This window comes from Rhinoraja longicauda, chromosome 23 (genome assembly GCF_053455715.1).
Source record: "Rhinoraja longicauda isolate Sanriku21f chromosome 23, sRhiLon1.1, whole genome shotgun sequence".
Classification (NCBI taxonomy): domain Eukaryota; kingdom Metazoa; phylum Chordata; class Chondrichthyes; order Rajiformes; family Arhynchobatidae; genus Rhinoraja; species Rhinoraja longicauda.
In genome coordinates this window covers 37,144,393-37,164,709 of record NC_135975.1, presented here as the reverse complement: position 1 = coordinate 37,164,709, position 20,317 = coordinate 37,144,393, and the positions used below count along the sequence as shown (strand labels likewise).

Genomic DNA, 20,317 nt, shown 5'->3' with positions numbered 1-20,317 from the left:
GGGGATCTTATAGAAACATATAACGTTCTTAAAGGATTGGACAGGCTAGATGCAGGAAAAATGTTCACGATGTTGGGGGAGTCCAGAACCAGGGGCCACTGTTCAAGAATAAGGGAAAGGCCATTTAGGACTGAGATGAGAGAAAACCTTTTCACCCAGAATTGTGAATCTGTGGAATTCTCTGTCACAGAAGGCAGTCCAGCATGCTAGAGGTCCAGCATATTGCATCTATCCATGGAGTTATTCAGTTTGCAAATAGGCCACTCGGCCCATCAGGTCAATGCCAACCAACGGGCACCGATCCGTATTGATCCCTTCTTCATCATAATATCCTTTCACTTGCACACTTTGTCGTTAGCATTGGGAAAATACAGGTACCGGCCATGAATGGAAAGCAGATGCCAAACCCCAGGCTCTCGAATGACAAAGGTTGGTTCATGTTATCAAACACAAGTGATACTTAGAAAGGCAGTGGCCAATTCACTGGATGTTTTCAAGAGAGAGTTAGATTTAGCTCTTAGGGCTAACGGAATCAAGGGATTTGGAGAGAAAGCAGGAACGGGGTACTAATTTCGGATGATCAGTTATGATCACATTGAATGGAGGTGCTGGCTCGAATGGGTGAATGGCCTACTCCAGCACCTGTTTTCTATGTTTCGATGATTTTCCCATTTGGAAGAGAATTAGGGAGAGCAGGCAGGTCGTGTCTCACTAACTTAATTGATTTTTTTTGAGGAGGTGATGAAGCAGATTGATGAAGGTTGGGCAGTGGAAGTTGTGTACATGGACTTGAGTACGGTTTTTGATAAGGTCCGTCATGGTGGGCTGCTCCAGAAGGTTAAGATGTACAGGATTCACAATGACTTGGTCATACGAATTCATCACTGGCTTATTCATCCTAGACAGAGGGTTGTGGTGGAAGGTGTTTTTTCCAGTTGGAGGTCTGTCACGAGTGGAGTTCCCCAGAGAACTGTGCAGGAACCGCTGCTGTTTGTCATGTATACAAAAGACCTAGATGTAAATGTAGATGGGTTGGTGAGTAAGTTTGCTGATGGCCACAAATTTAGAGGGGTTTCAGACAGTGAGGATGTCTTTCAGAAGACACAGTGGGATATAGATCAGCTGCAAAAATGGGCAGAGAAATGGCAGATGCAGTTTAACCCGAGCAAACTGTGAGGTGTTGCACTGTGGCAGGTTGAATGTAAAGAGAGTATACAGTCAATGGCAAGACCCTTCACAGCATTGATGTGCAGAGGGACATTGGGAGTCCAAGTTCATAGCTCATTAAATACGGCAATGTAAGTAGATAGAGTGGTAAAAGCGGCATATGGTATGCTTGCCTTCATTATTAGGAGCATTGAATATAACAGTAAGGATATCATGATGCAGGACTTTAGTTCGGCCATATTTGGAATATTGCGTGCAGTTGTGGTCGCCCATAACAGGAAGGATGTGAAGGCTTTGGAGAGGGTGCAGAGGAGGCTTACCAGAATGCTGCCTGGATTAGAATGTTTCAGCTACAGGGAGAGACTTGGATTGTTTTTTTTGTCACGTTGGAGGGGAGATAGAAGTATAGATTGGGTAGACAGTCAGAATATTTTTCCTCAGGGTGGAAATGTCCAACACTTGACAAGGTTCCACATGGTAGGCTGCTCCTGAAGATTAGACCACATGGGATCCAAGGAGAGATAGCTGAATGGATAAAAAATTGGTTTCATGGAAGGAAGCAGAGGGTGGTGGTGGAAGGTTGCTTCTCGGACTGGATGCCTGTGTCTGGTGGTGTGCCTCAGGGTTCGGTGCTGGGCCCGTTACTATTTGTCAACTACATAATGATTTGGATAAGAACGTACAGAGCAAGGTTAGCAAGTTTACAGATGATACAAAAGAAGGTGGTTTTACAGACAATGAAGATAGTTGTGAACGATTGCAGTAGGATCTGGATCGATTGGCCAGGTGGGCTGAGGAATGGTTGATGGAATTTAATGCAAGAAATGTGAGGTGTTGCATTTCTGGGAATGCTAACATGGGCAGGACCCACACAGTGAATGGTCGGGATCTGGGTAGTGATGTAGAGCAGAGGGATCTAGGAGGACCCACACAGTGAATGGTCGGGATCTGGGTAGTGTTGTAGAGCAGAGGGATCTAGGAGTACAGGTGCATGGTTCCTTAAAAGTGAAGTCGCAGGTAGATCAGGTGGTCAAAAAGGATTTGGCACATTGGCCTTCATCAGCCAGAGGATTAGTATAGAAGTTGGAAGGTCATGTTGCAGTTGTACAAGACATTGGTGAGGCCACATTTAGAGTATTGTGCTCAGTTCTGGGCACCATGTTATAGGAAAGATGTTGTCAAGCTGGAAAGGGTACAGAGAAGATTTACGAGGATGTTGCCAGGACTAGAGGGCCTGAGCTATAGGGAGAGGTTGAGTAGGCTGGGACATTATTCCATGGAGCGCAGGAAGATGAGGAGTGATCTCATGAGAGGAATAGATTGGGTAGATGCACAGAGTCTCTTGCCCAGAGTAGGTGAATCGAGGACCAGAGGACATAGGTTTAAGGTGAAGGGGAAAAGATTTAATAGGAATCTGAGGGGTAACTTTTTCACACAAAGGGTGGTGGGTATTTGGAACAGGCTGCCAGACGAGGTAGTTGAGGCAGGGATTATCCCAGCATTTAAGAAAAAGTTAGACAGGTACATGGATAGGACAGGTTTGGAGGGATATTGTCCAAATGTGGGCAGGTGGGACTAGTGTAGCTGGAACATGTTGGCCAGTGTGGGCGTTGGGCTGAGGGGCCTGTTTCCACACTGTGTCACTCTATGACTCTAGGACTAGAGGGCAGGGCTAGAAGATGAGAGGGGAAAGGTTTAATAGAGATATGCGGGGCAAGTTTTTTTTAACCGAGGGTGTTGGGGGCCTGGAATGCATTGCCAGGGGTGGTGGTGGGGGCAGATACAGTTGTGATGATCAAGAGAATTTTGAATAGGCACATGGAAGTGCAGGGAATAGAGGGATATGGATTACGTGCAGACACATGAGCTCAGTTCAGCTAGGCATCATTTTCAGCCCAAACATTGTGGGTCGAAGGGCTCGTTCCTGTGCTGGACTGTTCTATGTTCTAAGGGGAATGGATGACGATGACTTCACCATCCAGTAGGAAGTCCAAAGATTTCAACACAGTCTAACACAGGGTCAAAGATGGTCTATTATGGTGCACTCCATTAGTTGAGCCGGGCTCAGTAATGCCCACACAATGCTGTGCCCTGCTGATAATAAGATGAAGACTACGGGTCAGCTGGGAATGGGGAGAGTAAAGGCATGGGAACACGTTATTATTGCAGGGATACCGAGAAGTATAGAACAGAAGGAGACAGAGCAAGTGCAAAGCTCGCTGAAACTCGTTTCAGTAACAGCGCGGAAACAGACCCTTCGGCCCATCGAGTCCGCGCCGACCAGCGATCCCTACCAAGTCCATCGGCCTACCAAGTCCATATTGACCAGCGATCACCCGTACACTACTAACACTATCCTACACACTTTAGGGACAATTTACAATTTTACGAAGCCAATTAATCTACAAATCTGGATGTTTTTGAGGTGTGGGAAGAAACCAGAGCACCTGGAGAAAATCCACATAGGTCATGAGGAGAATGTACAAACTGGAATGGAATGTTGGCCTTCATAACAAGAGGATTTCAGTATAGGAGTAAAGAGGTTCTTCTGCAGTTGTATAGGGCCCTGGTGAGACCACATCTGGAGTATTGTGTACAGTTTTGGTCTCTAATTTGAGGAAGGACATCCTTGTAATTGAGGCAGTGCAGCGTAGGTTCACGAGATTGATCCCTGGGATGGCGGGACTGCCATATCAGGAAAGATTGAAAAGACTAGGCTTGTATTCACTGGTGTTTTGAAGGATGAGAGGGGATCTTATAGAAACACATAAAAGTATAAAAGGACTGGACAAGCTAGACGCAGGAAAAATGTTCCCAATGTTGGGCAAGTCCAGAACCAGGGGACAAGGGCTGAGAATAAAGGGGAGGCCATTTAAAACTGAGGTGAGAAAAAACCTTTTCACGCAGAGAGTTGTGAATGTGTGGAATTCTCTGGCATAAAGGGCAGTGGAAGCCAAATCACTGGATGGATTTAAGAGAGAGTTAGATAGAGCTCTAGGGGCTAGTGGAATCGAGGGATATGGGGAGAAGGCAGGCACAGGTTATTGATTGGTGACGATCAGCCATGATCACAATGAATGGTGGTGCTGGCTCGAAGGGCCAAATGGCCTCCTCCTGCACCTATTTTCTATGTTTCAATGTTTCGGTCAGGAAGTCATGATGCAGCTCTATAAGGGAAGTCAAGATCATCCAGGAAATTATAGACCAGTAAACCTCGCGACAGTGCATGGGAACCTGTTGGATAATATTCTTTGGGATATGATTTCAGTGTTGTGGGGGCTTGGAGCACATTGCCAGGGGTGGTGGTGGAGGCAGATATGATTGTGGCGTTTAGGAGGTTTTTAGATAGGCACATGGAAGTACAAGGAATAGAGTGATATGGATCATGTACAGGCAGATGGGATCAATTTAACTTGGCATGATGTTCAGTGGGCCGAAGGGCCTGTTCTTGTGCTGTATTGTTCTATGCTCTCATAACACATAATAGTGTGATATATTGAATCTGATTGAATGGTGCCAGAACAAGAATCTTGTTCTCAAACCCAGCAAAGCCGAGGAGCTGATTGTTGACTTTGGAAGAGGAAGGTAGAGGATTCACAAACGTGTCTTCATTGAGGGGTTGGTGGTAGTGAGAGTTGACAGTTTCAACTTCCTGGGCTTGCATATCGCTAGAGATCTGTCCTGGGCCCAGCACATGGATGCAATCACAAAGAAAGCTGATCTATGCCTCTTGGAAGAGGTGTAGATCAGCCTCTTGGATACTTCCTTGGAAGATTGAGGAGATTGGTATGCTAATGAATAGTCTCTTGAACATCTACAGGTGAACAGTAGAGAGAATACTGGCTAGGTACACCATGCCCTGGTTTGCCATCTCAAACGCCCAGGAACAAAGGAGATTGCAGAGAGTGGTTGACATTGCCGTGTCCACCACGGTTACTGACCTCCCCACCATTGAAGAGCAAAACGGCAGCCAATATATCAAAGATGTACATCACCCTGGCAACGCATTCATTTCTGTGCTACGATCAGAACATGGTGTGGGAGTCTGAAAATTGAGAGTATCAGGTTGAATAGCTTCTTTCCAACAATAATTAGGCTCTTGAACTACACCTTAACCTTAACTATGAACTTCTCTGGATTGTCTTTGGTTGCACAGAGGACTTCAGGGTTATTTTTGTACTAGTATTGTGATGATTAATGTGTTTAATTTTTTTAAATTATGTTTAATCTGTGTGTATTTTGTTTTATAAACCTGTTGAGCAGCTGCAAGTAAGAATTTAATTGTTCTGTGTTGTCAGTACTTAATCCTCTGACATTTTTGACACCTCCAACGAGATCCCACCACGAGACATCTTTCCATCTCCACCCCTATCCGCCTTCTGCAGACCGTTCCCTCCGTAACTCCCAGGTTAACCCATCCCTTCCCACTCAAACCACCCCCAGGTTCCTTACCCTGCAGCCGCAGCTAATGCAACACCCGTCCCCATACATCCAACCTCAATTCTATCCAAGGACCCCGACAGTCCTTTCAGGTTAGGCAGAGGTTCATTTGCCCCTCCTCTAACCTCATCTACTGTATCCGTTGTTCAAGATGTGAACTCTTGTACATCGGCGAGACCAAACGTAGACTGGGCGATCGTTTCGCTGAACACCTTTGCTCAGTTCGCATGTCAAGTCAAGTCAATTTTACTTGTATAGCACATTTAAACACAACCCACATTGGCCAAAGTGCTGTACATCAGTGCAGGTACTAATAAAGAACATACAATAGCACGCAAACCTTGTATACCAGTCACTAAAAGTTGGCGTGCAAGTACAGCAGGCAGTGAAGAAACCTAATGGAATGTTGGCCTTCATAACAAGAGGATTTCAGTATAGGAGTAAAGAGGTTCTTCTGCAGTTGTATAGGGCCCTGGTAAGACCACATCTGGAGTATTGTGTACAGTTTTGGTCTCCTAATTTGAAGAAGGACATCCTTGTAATTGAGGCAGTGCAGCGTAGGTTCACGAGATTGATCCCTGGGGTGGCGGGACTGTCATATGAGGAAAGATTGAAAAGACTAGGCTTGTATTCACTGGAGTTTGGAAGGATCTTATAGAAATATATAAAATTATATGGACAAGCTAGAAATTCAGGAAAAATGTTCCCAATGTTGGGCAAGTCCAGAACCAGGGGCCACAGTCTTAGAATAAAAGGGAGGCCATTTAAAACTGAGGTGAGAAAAAACTTTTTCACCCAGAGAGTTGTGAATTTGTGGAATTCTCTGCCACAGAGGGCAGTGGAGGCCAAATCACTGGATGGATTTAAGAGAGAGTTAGATGGAGCTCTAGGGGCTAGTGGAATCGAGGGATATGGGGAGAAGGCAGGCACGGGTTATTGATTGGAGACGATCAGCCATGATCACAATGAATGGTGGTGCAGGTTCGAAGGGACGAATGGCCTCATCCTGCACGTATTTTCTATGTTTCTATGTACATTTTTTTAGATTTAGATTTTTTTAAGATTTAGAGATACAGCGCGGAAACAGGCCCTTCGGCCCACCGAGTCCGCGCCGCCCAGCGATCCCCGCACATTAACACTATCCTACACACACTAGGGACAATATTTTTTTACATTTACCCAGTCAATTAACCTACAAACCTGTACGTCTTTGGAGTGTGGGAGGAAACCGAAGATCTCGGAGAAAATCCACGCAGGTCACGGGGAGAACGTACAAACTCCGTACAGACGGCGCCCGTAGTCAGAATCGATCCTGAGTCTCCGGCGCTGCATTCGCTGTAAGGCAGCAACTCTACCGCTGCGCCACCGTGCCGCCCGCAAGGTTTTGCGGTAGACTTTGCCCACATCAGTGCAGATTAATGAAGTTCACATTTTGGTCCAAAAAGGTAATTGGCAGGGATTAAAATATATTTCTCATGTACTTCTGGTTATCAGGCACTGTACTTCTTAACTCACACGGTGATCTGTGTAAACCCCTTCAGCAGCTTATCGCCAATGTTTTAAGCTGCAAAGTTATGATTATGTAGAGTCCAACATCTGCACATTTTCCGAATCCTGCTTCTATGTTTGTGTGTCAATACTGAACACATCACGAGTTGCACCATGTTTGTTAACTTGCACAAGGTTTCGGCCTAGTTGCACTGCAGCTCTCCGTTTTCCTTGTATCCTTATACGTCTCCAACTACTTACCTTGTCTGCCTTTACTGAGAGTATTGTTATACAACACGTGCTAGAGTCCTAAATGTAACCAACTCTATCTCAAAGATAAAGGTATCCCAATGGATATAATTACATGCCAGTTAGTCCCCAGATCACATGTGTGGGGAGGAACTGCAGATGTTCATTTAAAACGAAGACAAGACACAAAATGCTGAAGAAACTCAGTGGGTCAGTCAGCATCTCTAGAGAGAAGGGATAAGTGATGTTTCAGGTCGCCCATCTTCACATTCAAAGAGACTCTTCAGAGTCTGAAGAAGGGTCTGGACCCGAAACGTCACCTATCCCTTTTCTGCCCCGCTGAGTTACTCCAGCATTTTGTGTTAGTCCCCAGATCAATACTACATCCAGCATCCTCAGCATACTCAGGAAACTGCTTAACACACGAACCACTAGAGGTCATTCACTCAAGCACTTGAGGCAATTGTATTCCAATAACACACCCACATTCTGACCACACTACATCATATCCCAGATGAATGGAGATGTTTTGACCCACAATGACTTTTAAGGTACATTGCTTGACAATGGTAGAACCCAACACAACACAGGAATACAGAGAGGTCGGTGTGAAGGTACCTGGCTATCGATGACTGTCCACGCTCCTGGTACTTTGTCATGACCACGAATCCAGTTATGGATCGACTCTGCCGACTGATCCCAGCTAATCTGAAGAAAAAATAACAGATGGAACCTAAGTTCATGAATCCACTTAACACCATATCCGTGCCTAATGAGATACAACCAAAATAAGGAGGTCTCTCATCGGCACCTGACCTGGAACAACATTATTCCTAATTTTTCACCAGTTAGGACTGCTTTGTCAATATACACACACTGGTGCTTTAAATGATTCAAGTTCAGCTCTATTAACAATAACAGTCAGGAGCGAGATAAATGGAGGGTGGCAAATGTTGTGCCTCTGTTTAAGAAGGGCTGCATGGAAAAGCTTGGGAACTACAGACCAGTGAGCCCAACTTCTGTAGTAGGTACGTTACTGGAGAGGATTCTTAGGGAGAAGATATCTGGATAGAAAGAGACTGATTAGAATAGTCAACATGGTTTTTGACGTGGGAATTCATGTCTCACGAATTTGATTATAACCAAGCTAATAAGTGCATGGCTCAAGAGATTGTCTATGTGACTTCAGCAGGGCTTTTGAAGTTTAAAAAAAAGTTTTAAAAATCAGTCTTAGAGATACAGCGCCCACCGAGTTTGCGTTGACCAGCGATCCCCGCACATGAATGAATGAATAAGTTTATTGGCCAAGTATGCAGATATTGGAATGTGCCTTGGTGCTCTGCTCACAAATGACAACACAAACATACAGTTAACAATTAAGAATAAAGCATAAACACATCAAAACAATAAGGATACAACATTACGGTCTAAACATGTGGGTGAAAATAAACCAGTGCAAAAAAGAGACTACAGACTTTGGTTATTGAGTAGAACAATCACTCATGGTAAAAAAAGCTGTTTTTATGTCTGGCTGTGGCTGCTTTGACAGTCTGGAGTCGCCTTCCAGAGGGAAGTGCTACGAAGAGTTTGTGGCCAGGGTGAGAGGGGTCAGAGATGATCTTGCCCACTCGCTTCCTGGCCCTTGCATTCCTGGCCCCCATTCGTCAATGGGGGAGAAGGTTGCAGCCAACAACCTTCTCAGCTGTGCGAATGATCCGTTGCAGCCTCCGGATGTCGTGCTTGGTGGCTGAGCCAAACCAGACACATTAACACTATACTACAGCCAATGGGCAATTTAACCAAACGAATTAACCTACAAACCTGTAAGTCTTTGTAGTGTGGGAGGAAATCGGAGCACTCGGAGAAAACTCACGCAGATCACGAGGAGAACGTATAAACTCCGTACAGACAGCACCCATAGTCAGGATCAAACCCGGGTGTCTGGTGCTGTAAGGCAGCAACTCTTGTACCCTTGTACAGGTTCTGAATAATAGGCTGCTCTGGAAGCTGAGAACACATGGTATCCAGGGAGAGATAGTCAACTGATAGAGAATTGGCTCCATGAAGGGAAACAAAGGGAGGTTAGTCCCTGGGATGGTGGGAGGGACTGTCATATGAGGAAAGAATGGAAAGACTGGGCTTGGATTCACTGGAGTTTAGAAGGATGAGAGGGGATCTTATAGAGACGTATAAAATTATAAAAGGACTGGACAAGCTAGATGCAGGAAAAATGGTCCCAATGTTGGGGGAGTCCAGAACCAGGGGCCACAGTCTAAGAATATAGGGGAGGCCATTTAAAACTGAGGTGAGAAGAAACTTTTTCACCCAGAGAGTTGTGAATTTGTGGAATTCTCCGCCACAGAAGGCAGTGGAGGCCAATTTAATGTATGAATTTAAAAGAGAGTTAGATAGACCTCTAGGGGCTAGCGCAATCAAGGGATATGGGGAGAAGGCAGGCACTGGTTACTGATTGTGGATGATCAGCAATGATTTCAATGAATGGTGGTGCTGGCTCAAAGGGCCAAATGGCCTCCACCTGCACCTATTTTCTATGTGTTGGTGGAAGGGTGTTTCTCAGACTTGACTAACATTGTATCACGGGGATCAGTGCCCATTGCTGTTTGTGGTTTATAACAATGATTAGATGGGAATGTAAAAGGCATGATTAGTATGTTTTCAGATGACATTAAAGTATCATCAAGATGGTCATCAAAAAATACACCAGGGTCTTGATCAGCTGGGCAAGTGGGTTAAAGAATGGCTAATGGAGTTTAATGCAGATAAGAGTGTGATGTTGCATTTTAGGAAGCCAAACTAGTGCAGGACCTGGACTGGGAACGGTAGGGCCCTGGGGAGTGTTGTAAAGCAGAGCGATGTAGGAGTACAGGTACACAGATCCCTGAAAGTGGCATCACATGAGATAGGGTGGTAAAGAAGGCTTTTTAAAGAAACCATCATGTTACACTTGTATAAGACGTTGGTGAGGTTGCATTTGGAGGATTGTTTTCAGTTTTGTTCACCCTGCTGTTGGAAGCATGTCATTAAGCTGGAAAGAGTGCAAAGACGATTTACAAGGATGTTGTCAGAACTTGTGGGCCTGAGCTTTAGAGACCAATTGCACAAGTTAGGACTTTATCCTTTGAGTGTGTGAGGGGTAGGGTTGCCAACTATCTCACTCCCAAATAAGGGACAAGGTGACGTTACCGCCCCTTGCCCCTCGTGACCTCACCCAGCCAGTGACCACAAAAAGTTTAGACGGATATGGGCAAAATGCGGCCAAACGGCTTAGATGGGGCATCTTGGACGAGTTGGGCTGAAGGCTGTATGACACTGTGACCATGGGAAGAGTGACACACAGGTACAGCTTATAGAGCAGCAGCCTCACAGTGCCAGAGACCCGGTAATATCCTAACCCTGTGCTGTCTGTGTGGAATTTGCACGTTCTCCCTGTGACTGCATGGGTTTCATCCAGGTGCTCTGGATTCCTCCCACAACCCAACGACGTGCGAGTTTACAGGTCAATTGGCCTCTGTAAAACAATGCCCTTAATGTGCAGTGAGTGGATGAGAAAATGGGATAACATTGAAATAATTGGAATGTGTGATTGATGATCGGCATGGACTTGGTGGAACAAAGTGCCTGTTTCCATGCCGGATCTCTTAAAAATACCTCCCCACCCTCTACTTGCTATTCCTACAATACCCAGCATGAAAATCTGGAGATAGACACAAAATGCTGGAGTAACTTAGCTGGTCAGGGAGCATCTGACCAGGGATGGTCAGGGAGCACCTATTGTCTATTTTCTATTGTCTATCTCTGCAGAAAAGGAATAGGTGACATTTCTGGTCGAAACCCTTCTTCAGACAAAAATATAGGGGAGGAAACTGGAGGTAAGAAAAGGTCCGAAACGTCACTTATTCCTTCTCTCCAGTGATGCTGCCTGACCCGCTGAGTTACTCCAGCACTCTGTGAAACGTCACCTATCCATGTTCTCCACAGATGCTGCCTGACCCGCTGAGTTACTCCAGCACTCTGTGAAACGTCACCTATCCATGTTCTCCAGAGATGCTGCCTGACCTGCTGAGTTACTCCTGCTTTTTGTGTCTATCTTTGGTATATACAGGTATCCGCAGTTCCTTCTTACACATGAAAATCTGCAGTTCCCTCTTGAATTCTACCCAACCCTGTGCAATCACTTCCTGTAACATCCTTTGGGCCCAGTCTACCACACCAGGACGCTGTGTATGACTTAATTTGGTGACACTCCCGTCAGCTAAAAGGGAACAAGAAAATGGCAGAACATTTTTTCTTGATTTGCCACTTTTAAGCAGCATTACCTTCAAAAACAAAAGCTTTAGTTTAGTTAATTTAGTTTAGTTTATTGTCTACAGTGAAAAGCTTTTGTTGCGTGCTATCCAGTCACCAGAAAGACAATACATGATTACAATCGAGCTGTCACAGTTTACAGATACACGATAAATGGAATAACGCAAGTCCAGTAAAGTCCGATCAAAGATCGTCTGAGGATCTTCAATGAGGGAGATGGTAGCCTGGGGCTGCTCTCTAGTTGTTGGTAAGATGATTCAGTTGAGAACAGCGAGAAAGTGAGGAAGGCATTCCAAGTTAGCCAAAGGTGGTAAACTTGGTGAAGAAGGTCTCGACCCAAAACATCACCCATTCCTTTTCTCCAGAGATACTACCTGTCCCACTGAGTTGCTCCAGCATTTTGTGTCTAAACTTGGTGAGTGGTTCGGTTACAAACATCACAATGCAGAGTACCGACTTGGGCTCAACAACAGAAGGCTGGTATAAGGCGGAGAAAACCCACGCAATCACAGAGAGAATGTAGACACATTGTACAGACAGGACCTGCAGTCAGAATTGAACCCGGGTCTCTGGCGCTGTAAGACAGCAACTCTACCGCTGCACCACCGTGCTGCCCACTGAAGTGGAGATGAGCTGATTGGCACGATCTTTGTGAGAAGTGGTCAAAAAGGCTTTTGGTACATTGGCCTTCATCAGTCAGCGTATTGAGTACAGAGGTTAGGAGGTCATGTTGCATTTGTATAAGACGATGGTGAGGCCGCATTTAGAGTATTGTGTTCATCTCTGGGCATCATTTTATAGGAAAGATGTTGGTAACTTGGAATGTTGGTAATGTTGGTAACTGTGCACACAGAGAAGATTTACAAGAATGCTGCCAGGACTAGAGGGTGTGAGCTATAGGGAGAGGTTGTGCAGGTTGGGACTCTATTTCCTGGATCATAGGATGAGGGGTGAGAGGTGTACAAAATCATGAGAGGAATAGATCAGGTAGACGCACATAATAGGGGACTTGAGAACCAGAGGGCAAAGGTTTAAGGTGGGGGGGGGGGGGAGATTTTATAGGACTCTGTGGGTTAACTTTTTCACGCAAAAGGTGATGGGATTATAGAATGAGTTGCCAGAGGAGGTAGTGGGGCGGATACTATCACAATGTTTAAGAAGCAATTAGACAGGTACATGGATAGCACAGGTTTAGAGGGATATAAACCCACTTCTGCTTCTCCTGCCCCAACCCCACCACCCCCACCTCCTCCTCCCAAACCATCCCCCCCCCACACCCCCTCCTCCTCTCACACCCTTGAGCACCCAGCCCCTGTGTTCCAAACTGTCTCTCTCCACAGACCAGGTGAGAAATGAGCTCAGGAAGATCAATGCGAGGAAGGAGGCTGGTCCGGACGGCATCAGCTCGAGGCTCCTCAAGTCCTGTGCAGACCAGCTGTGCGGAATAGGGGAGCATGTCTTCAATCTGAGCCTGAAACTGGGGAGAGTTCCACAGCTGTGGAAAACATCCTGCGTGGTACCGGTACCAAAGACGCCGCACCCGAAGGAACTCAACAGCTACAGGCTGGTCGGTGGCACTGACATCACACCTGATGAAGACACTGGAGCGTCTGGTCCTCGCCCATCTCCGCCCCCTGGTGAGACCATCAATGGATCCGCTGCAGTTCGCCTACCAGACTCGCATCGGGGTGGAGGACGCCATCATCTACCTGCGGAACAGAGCTCTCTCACACCTGGAGAAGTTGGATAGCACTGTGAGAATCATGTTCTTTGATTTCTCCAGTGCATTCAACACCATCCAGCCTGGGGCTTCTGGGGGACAAGCTGGAGCGCACAGGAGTGGATCACCACCTCACATCCTGGATTCTGGACTACCTCACCAACCCACTACAGTATGTGAGGACAAAGGACCTGGTCTCGGACAGGGGTTCCGCAGGGAACAGTGCCAGCGCCATTCTTGTTCACCCTGTACACTGTGGACTTCAGGCACAGCTCTGCAAACTGCTATCTACAGAAGTTCTCTGACGACTTTGCCATCGTCGGCCTCATCACGGGCGACGAGGACAGGGCGTACAGAGAACTGATCAAGGAGTTTGTGGACTGGTGCCAGCGGAACTGCCCGGATCCGGATCAAGGCGGGGAAAACCAGGGAGATGGTGGTAGATTTCCGCAGGCGCAGCCACGTCCCCCCAACACCGGTGAACATCCAGGGAATGGACATCGGGAGGGTGGACTCTTACAAGTACCTGGGTGTTTATCTCAATAATAAATTGGACTGGACCGAAAACACCAATGTGCTATACAAAAAGGGCCAGGGCAGACTTTATCTGCTGAGGAGACTCAGGTCCTTTGGCGTGCAGGGGGCACTCCTAAGGACCTTCTACAACACGGTGGTTGCATCAGTCATTTTCTATGGAGTGGTCTGCTGGAGCAGCAGCATCTCAGCGGCGGAAGGGAAGAGACTCGACAAGCTGGTCAGGAAAGTCAGCTCTGTCCTGGGTTGCCCCCTCGACTCAGTGCAAGCGGTGGGAGAGAGAAGGATGATGGCAAAGCTAACATCGCTGCTGGACAACGACTCCCACCCCATGCAGGACACTATCACTGCACTGAGTAGCTCCTTCGGTGACAGACTCCTTCACCCCAAGTGCGTGAAGGAGAGATATAGGAGGTCCTTCCTTCCCGCTGCTGTGAGACTGCACAACCAGCACTGCTCCCAGCAGACGAGTCAACAGTAACAGTTAAGGAATACACAGTAAACTGATGACAATTTATCCTTGTCTTTACTTTTACTTTTATTTATAATGAATGATCTCTTGCTATCCACTTTGCTGCTGTAACACTGTAAATTTCCCCAGTGGGGGATGAATAGAGGAATATATTATATGGGCCAAATGCAGGCAAGTGGGACTAGTGTAGATGGGATATGTGGGTCGGTATGGGCAAGTTGGGACAATGGGGCCTGTTTCCACGGTATATCACTCTAAATGGGCTCAGTTTATATGTTGCACTACACAGAGAACTCACTCCTCACAATCTGCAGTTAAACACTGTTTAAAAACACCAGATAGACACAGAAAGCTGGAGTAACTCAGCAAGACAGGCAGCATCTCTGGAGAGAAGGAATGGGTGACTTTTCGGTTCGAGACCCTTCTTCAGACTAACTGTGTACAATGTCAAAAGGAACATTATTGCTATCATTTGCACCAGGTTTAATGACACGTTGAATTAGCTGCAAAAAGAGACATCCAGAAGCACCATCCTCACTCGTTTCACTTGCAGGGGGTGGTAATGAAGGCAGTCAGTGCTGAGCTGTTTGGTGTCTCTGGTCTGGAATATGCTGAAGTAGCATTTAAAGTGGGAATGAGACTAGGTGTAATTTAAACATAACACTAACAGGCGCACTGGGAAGATGATATTCAGTGCCACCTGCTTTCCTCAATCAAATGGACTGTGCTAATATTAATAAAATGCTGCTCAATAAATATTTTGTAATTAGTTCTTAAATTTCATAAGTTCTTGGAGCAGAATTAGGCCATTCAGCCCATCATCTTTCCCTCTCAACCCCATTCCCCTGCCTTCTCCCTATAACCCTTGACACCCGCACAAATCAAGAATCTGTCAATCTCCGCCTTAGAAATGATCTATTGACAGCCTCCACAGCCATCTGTGGCAATGAATTCCACAGATTCACTAAAGTAATTTCTCCTCATCTCCTTCCTAAAGGTGCGTCCTTTTATTCTGAGGCAATGACCTCTGGTCCTGGAGTCTCCCACTAGTGGAAACATCCTCTCCACATCCACTCTATTCAGGTCTTTCACGATTCGGTAAGTTTCAATGAGGCCCCCCTCATACTAAACTCCAGTCGGCTGTTCTAATCCATGCTATTACAGGTTTCTCACGGCACACTCCTACCCTGTAGCTGGTGGGAAGGAATGACCGCCCTGCGTTTGTTTGGCTGCCCAGTTGCATTTCTGCTCAATGGGGCTCCCACGGGTTAAACTTTCTGAACGGAGTGCTTGGTATTACTGGGCACAAATATTAATAGGCACTTATTTACACCGTAATGTTGTATCCTTATTGTTTTGATGTGTTTATGCCTTTTTCTTAATTGCTAACTGTATATTTGTGTTGTCATTTGTGAGCGGAGCACCAAGGCACATTCTTTGTATATGCACATACTTGGCCAATAAACTTATTCATTCATTCATTCATTAGACTCTTCCATGTAGGGTTGCCAACTTCCTCACTCCCAAATATGGGACAAGGTGACGTCACCGCCCGGGCCGGGAGGCCGCCATTGCTGGAGCGGGAGCACGTGGCTGCTGGCTGGCTGAGGTCATGTGGGGCGCGGGGCGTTGACATCACCCTTTGTCACTTATTTGGGAGTGAGGAAGTTGGCAACCCTACTAATACAGGACAAACTAATTTAGTCCAAAATACGGGATGTCCTGGCTAATACGGGACAGTTGGCAACCCTAGTGGAAACATCCTCTCCACATCCACTCTATCCAGGCCTCACTCTAATGCAGGTGACTACAGTTGGTGTCAGGACTTTTTGCATGAAGCCAGGGCAGTCACCCAGTCAGTGGTTCCAGGACTGAAAGAACCCGTTCCATTTCATTGTGTAAACACAAAGTTTATCTGATGGAAACAGGAGTCCAACATATGACTGTTTGCATAACCTAGCATTCATTCCAGATTCAATAAACTGCACTAGTTTGAAGTCACACATATCAAAACATTGATGGCCTGAAAAAACTAACGATAACGAGACAAGGAAAATATTTCCCCAAAATATTCTGCGGGAGGTTTGGTATAAAATTCACTCCAAATTCTTGCTGCCCAAAGACTGAACATTTTGCACATCCACAGCCTTCTCGCCACCGTAGGGCATTCCAAGCCAATTAACAGTCAACAATGCGTCATGGTGGCGCAGCGGTAGACTTGCTGCCTTACAGAGCCAGAGACCCAGGTTTGATCCTGACTATGAGTGCTGTCTGTACAGAGTTTGTACGTTCTCCCCGTGACCTGCATGGGTTTTCTCCGGATGCTCCGATTTCCTCCCACACTCCAAAGACATACAAGTTTGTCGGCTTCGGTAAAATTGTAATTTGTCCCTAGTGTGTGTAGGATAGTGCTAGTGTATGGGGTGATCGCTGGCCCACACAGACTCGGTGGGTCAAAGGACCTGTTTCTGTGCTGTAACTCCTAAACTAAACTAAAATTTTACTTTAAAAAAAAATCTCAGAAGTGTTGGCAAAAGCAACACTAATTAACAATCCGTATTTGATGTCGTGATGGTGAGATGCTTTTGTGAATTATTGAAATCCTTCAGTAACTAAGGATGATGCTTGACACAGAAGGGGACCTGCAGTTGCTGGCATTCTCATGTATTCACTGCTCTTGCTGGACCTTGTGTCAGCGTGACTGGGGGTTTGGGAGGTTGGACTAACTGCAGTGCACTGACTGGGTGTAATGCACTGTACGCTGTGGTGAATGGCTAGCCAGTCAAGGGGCCGCTTTGACCTACATGGTATCGAGTTTCAATTTCTCATTCATGCACTCTTCTGTACAAGTGGAGAGTATTTCATCATGGTATATTAGCGTCCTGAAGTTTGAGATGTCAGGAGCTGAATGGCACACGAAACTCCAAATACAGCCTCACCAACGTCTTGTACAACTGCACCATAACATCCCAACTTCTTTACCAAATACCCTGTGTAGGAAGGAACTGCAGATGCTGGTTTACACCGAAGATAGGTAAATTGCTGGAGTAACTCAGCGGGTCAGGCAGCATCTCTGGATAGAAGAAATGGGTGACGTTTCGAGTTGAGACCCTTCTTCAGACCCTTCAGATTTCTTCAGTCTGAAGAAGGGTCTTGACCCGAAACATCACCCATTCTTTCTATCCAGAGATGCTGCCTGTTCTGTAGGGTTACTCTGGCATTTTGTGTCAATCTTTATACTAAATATCCTAACTGATGAAGGCCAATGTACCAAAACCCATCTTGACCACCCTATCTACTAATGATGCCGCTTTCAAGGAACTATGTACCTGCACTCTTAGATCATTCTGCTCTTCAACACTCCCCAGAGCCCTGCCATTCACTGCGAAAGTCCTGCCTTGCCAAAATGCGACACCACCCCTTCATCTGTATTAAACTCCATGAACCATTTCTCTGCCCACTTGCCCAGCTGATCAAGATCCTGCTGTTATTCCTAATAACCATCTTCACTATCTGCAAGACCACCCACTTTATCACCATCTGCAAATTTACTAATCATGCCTTGTACTTTCTAATCCAAACCATAGATATAAACCACAAACCACAAGATATAAACCATAGATATAAACCATAAGCCACAAACAGCAATGGACCCAGCAAGGTTTGATCCTGACTACAGTTTCTGTCTATTGTACAATCTCCCCGTGACCTGTGTGGGTTTGTTTCTGTTTCCTCTCATACTCCAAAGACTTACAGGTTTGTAGGTTAATATGGTAATAGGTAAAAATTATAAATTGACCCTAGTGTGTAAAATAGTGCTAGTGTGCGGGGATCGCTGGTCGGTGTGTACTTGGTGGGCCTTTTTCCGCACTGTATCTCCACACAAAACTAAAAACTAAACACTGATGCCTGAGGCATTCTACTAGTGACAGGCCTACAGTGTGAAAAACAACCTTCACCATCCCTCAGTGCCTGCCCGGTGGGTGGGGAGATGGTGATGTGATATGCTCCTTCAAGCATTTAGGGCCTCCGTGTGCCTAGATCCCAGGTGTCTTTTTGAATGCTTCTTCTCCATGCCAGGCAGTTGTGAGCTAGGAATGCCTAAACGTTGATTAAGTGCATTTCTTCAAGGCGGCATTGACCACACCCTTGAATATCTTTTAACTGGTAAATGGTGAAGCTGTCTGAAGATGGATCTCGACCTAAAAACGTCATCTATTCCTTTTCTCCAGAGATAGAAACAGAGAAAATAAGTGCAGGTAGGCCATTTGGCCCTTCAAGCCAGCACCGCCATTCAATATGATCATGGCTGATCATCCAAAGTCAATACGCCATTCCTGCTTTTTCCCCATATCCCTTGATTTCATTAGCCCTAAGAGCTAAATCTAACTCTCTCTTGAAAACATCCAGTGAATTGGCCTCCACTGTCTTCTGTGGCAGGGAATTCCACAGATTCACAACGCTCTGGGTGAAAAAGTTTTTCCTCATCTCAGCCTCATGGTCAGATCAAGATCCGTGCACTTACAACAATGGGGCCTTGAAAATGGTGCCAAACTGGCGACTCTGTACACTGTCTCAGCGTACTACTACTATACACTTGTACTGTATCTGAAATGCTTATCTAAGATGTATCTAAGTGCATATGTATCGTGATACTTGAACTGAAATGGAAACAGAAATTAATTTCACTGTACTCCGGAACATGGGACAAATAAAGTACCATAGATATTGTGCTGAGGGAATATGATCTCTACAGCCGAGAACACTACCTTGGAATTGTCTTTCCTCTGGATTCCTTCATATGTTGCTCCTTCTTCTGGCTGGGTTAGGCGAGGTGCCTGGTGATCAGCTATCAGCTGTACTGATTCCACCTGAAACAAAATAAGACGGGCTTTGTCACTGTACACCTAACCATCCGAGATGTCCACAATCAAATCATCAAAACTTGGCATTAAACTACAACAGGATCTGGATCAGACTGACTGCAAGAGATGGCCACTGCAGCCTCCATTCAACCCAGTGCACAATATGGGTCACAACATGGCCGCAGCAGGGAACAGGGCCGCAGCAGGGTCACAACATGGCCGCAGCAGGGTCACAACAGGGCCGCAGCAGGGTCACAACAGGGCCGCAGCATGGTCAAGTCAAGTCAATTTTATTTGTATAGCACATTTAAAAACAACCCACGTTAACCAAAGTGCTGTACATCTGATTAGGTACCAAGGAAAAAAAAAAGAAACATACAGTAGCACGCAAACAGTTCACAGCGCCTCCTCAATGAGCCTCAAACGCTAGGGAGTAGAAATAGGGTCACGGCAGGGTCACAACATGGCCACAGCAGGGTCACAACATGGCCGCAGCATGGTCACAACATGGCCGCAGCATGGTCACAACATGGCCGCAGCATGGTCACAACATGGCCGCAGCAGGGAACAGGGCCACAGCAGGTTCACAACATGGCCACAGCAGGGTCACAACATGGATGCAGCAGGGTCACGGCAGGGTCACAATATGGCCACAGCTCGGTCACAACATGGCCACAGCAGGGTCACTACATGGCCACAGCAGGGTCACAACATGGCCACAGCAGGGAACAGGGCCACAGCATGGTCACAACATGGCCGCTGGAGGTTCACAACATGGCCGCAGCAGGTTCACAACGTGGCCGCAGCAGGTTCACAACATGGCCGCAGCAGGGTCACAACAGGGCCGCAGCAGGGTCACTACATGGCCACAGCAGGGTTACAACATGGCCACAGCAGGGAACATGGCCACAGCAGGTTCACAACATGGCCGCAGCAGGTTCACAATATGGCTGCAGCAGGGTCACAACATGGCCGCAGCAGGGAACAGGGCCACAGCATGGTCACAACATGGCCGCAGCAGGGTCACAACATGGCCACAGCAGGGAACAGGGCTGC

General features: G+C 46.4%; 1 protein-coding gene across 1 annotated transcript in view; it reads right to left on the bottom strand.

Annotated features, from left to right (window-relative positions):
* Positions 1–20,317, bottom strand: part of LOC144605022 (mitochondrial 10-formyltetrahydrofolate dehydrogenase-like) — a 125,199-nt gene that overhangs the window by 66,533 nt on the left and 38,349 nt on the right. Inside the window, exons 5-6 of the mRNA XM_078420063.1 lie at positions 19,166–19,267; positions 7,963–8,052 (exon numbers count right to left, since the gene is read on the bottom strand). Of these exons, the coding sequence (XP_078276189.1) occupies positions 7,963–8,052; positions 19,166–19,267 (192 nt within the window). The remainder of the gene's footprint in view (positions 1–7,962; positions 8,053–19,165; positions 19,268–20,317) is intronic.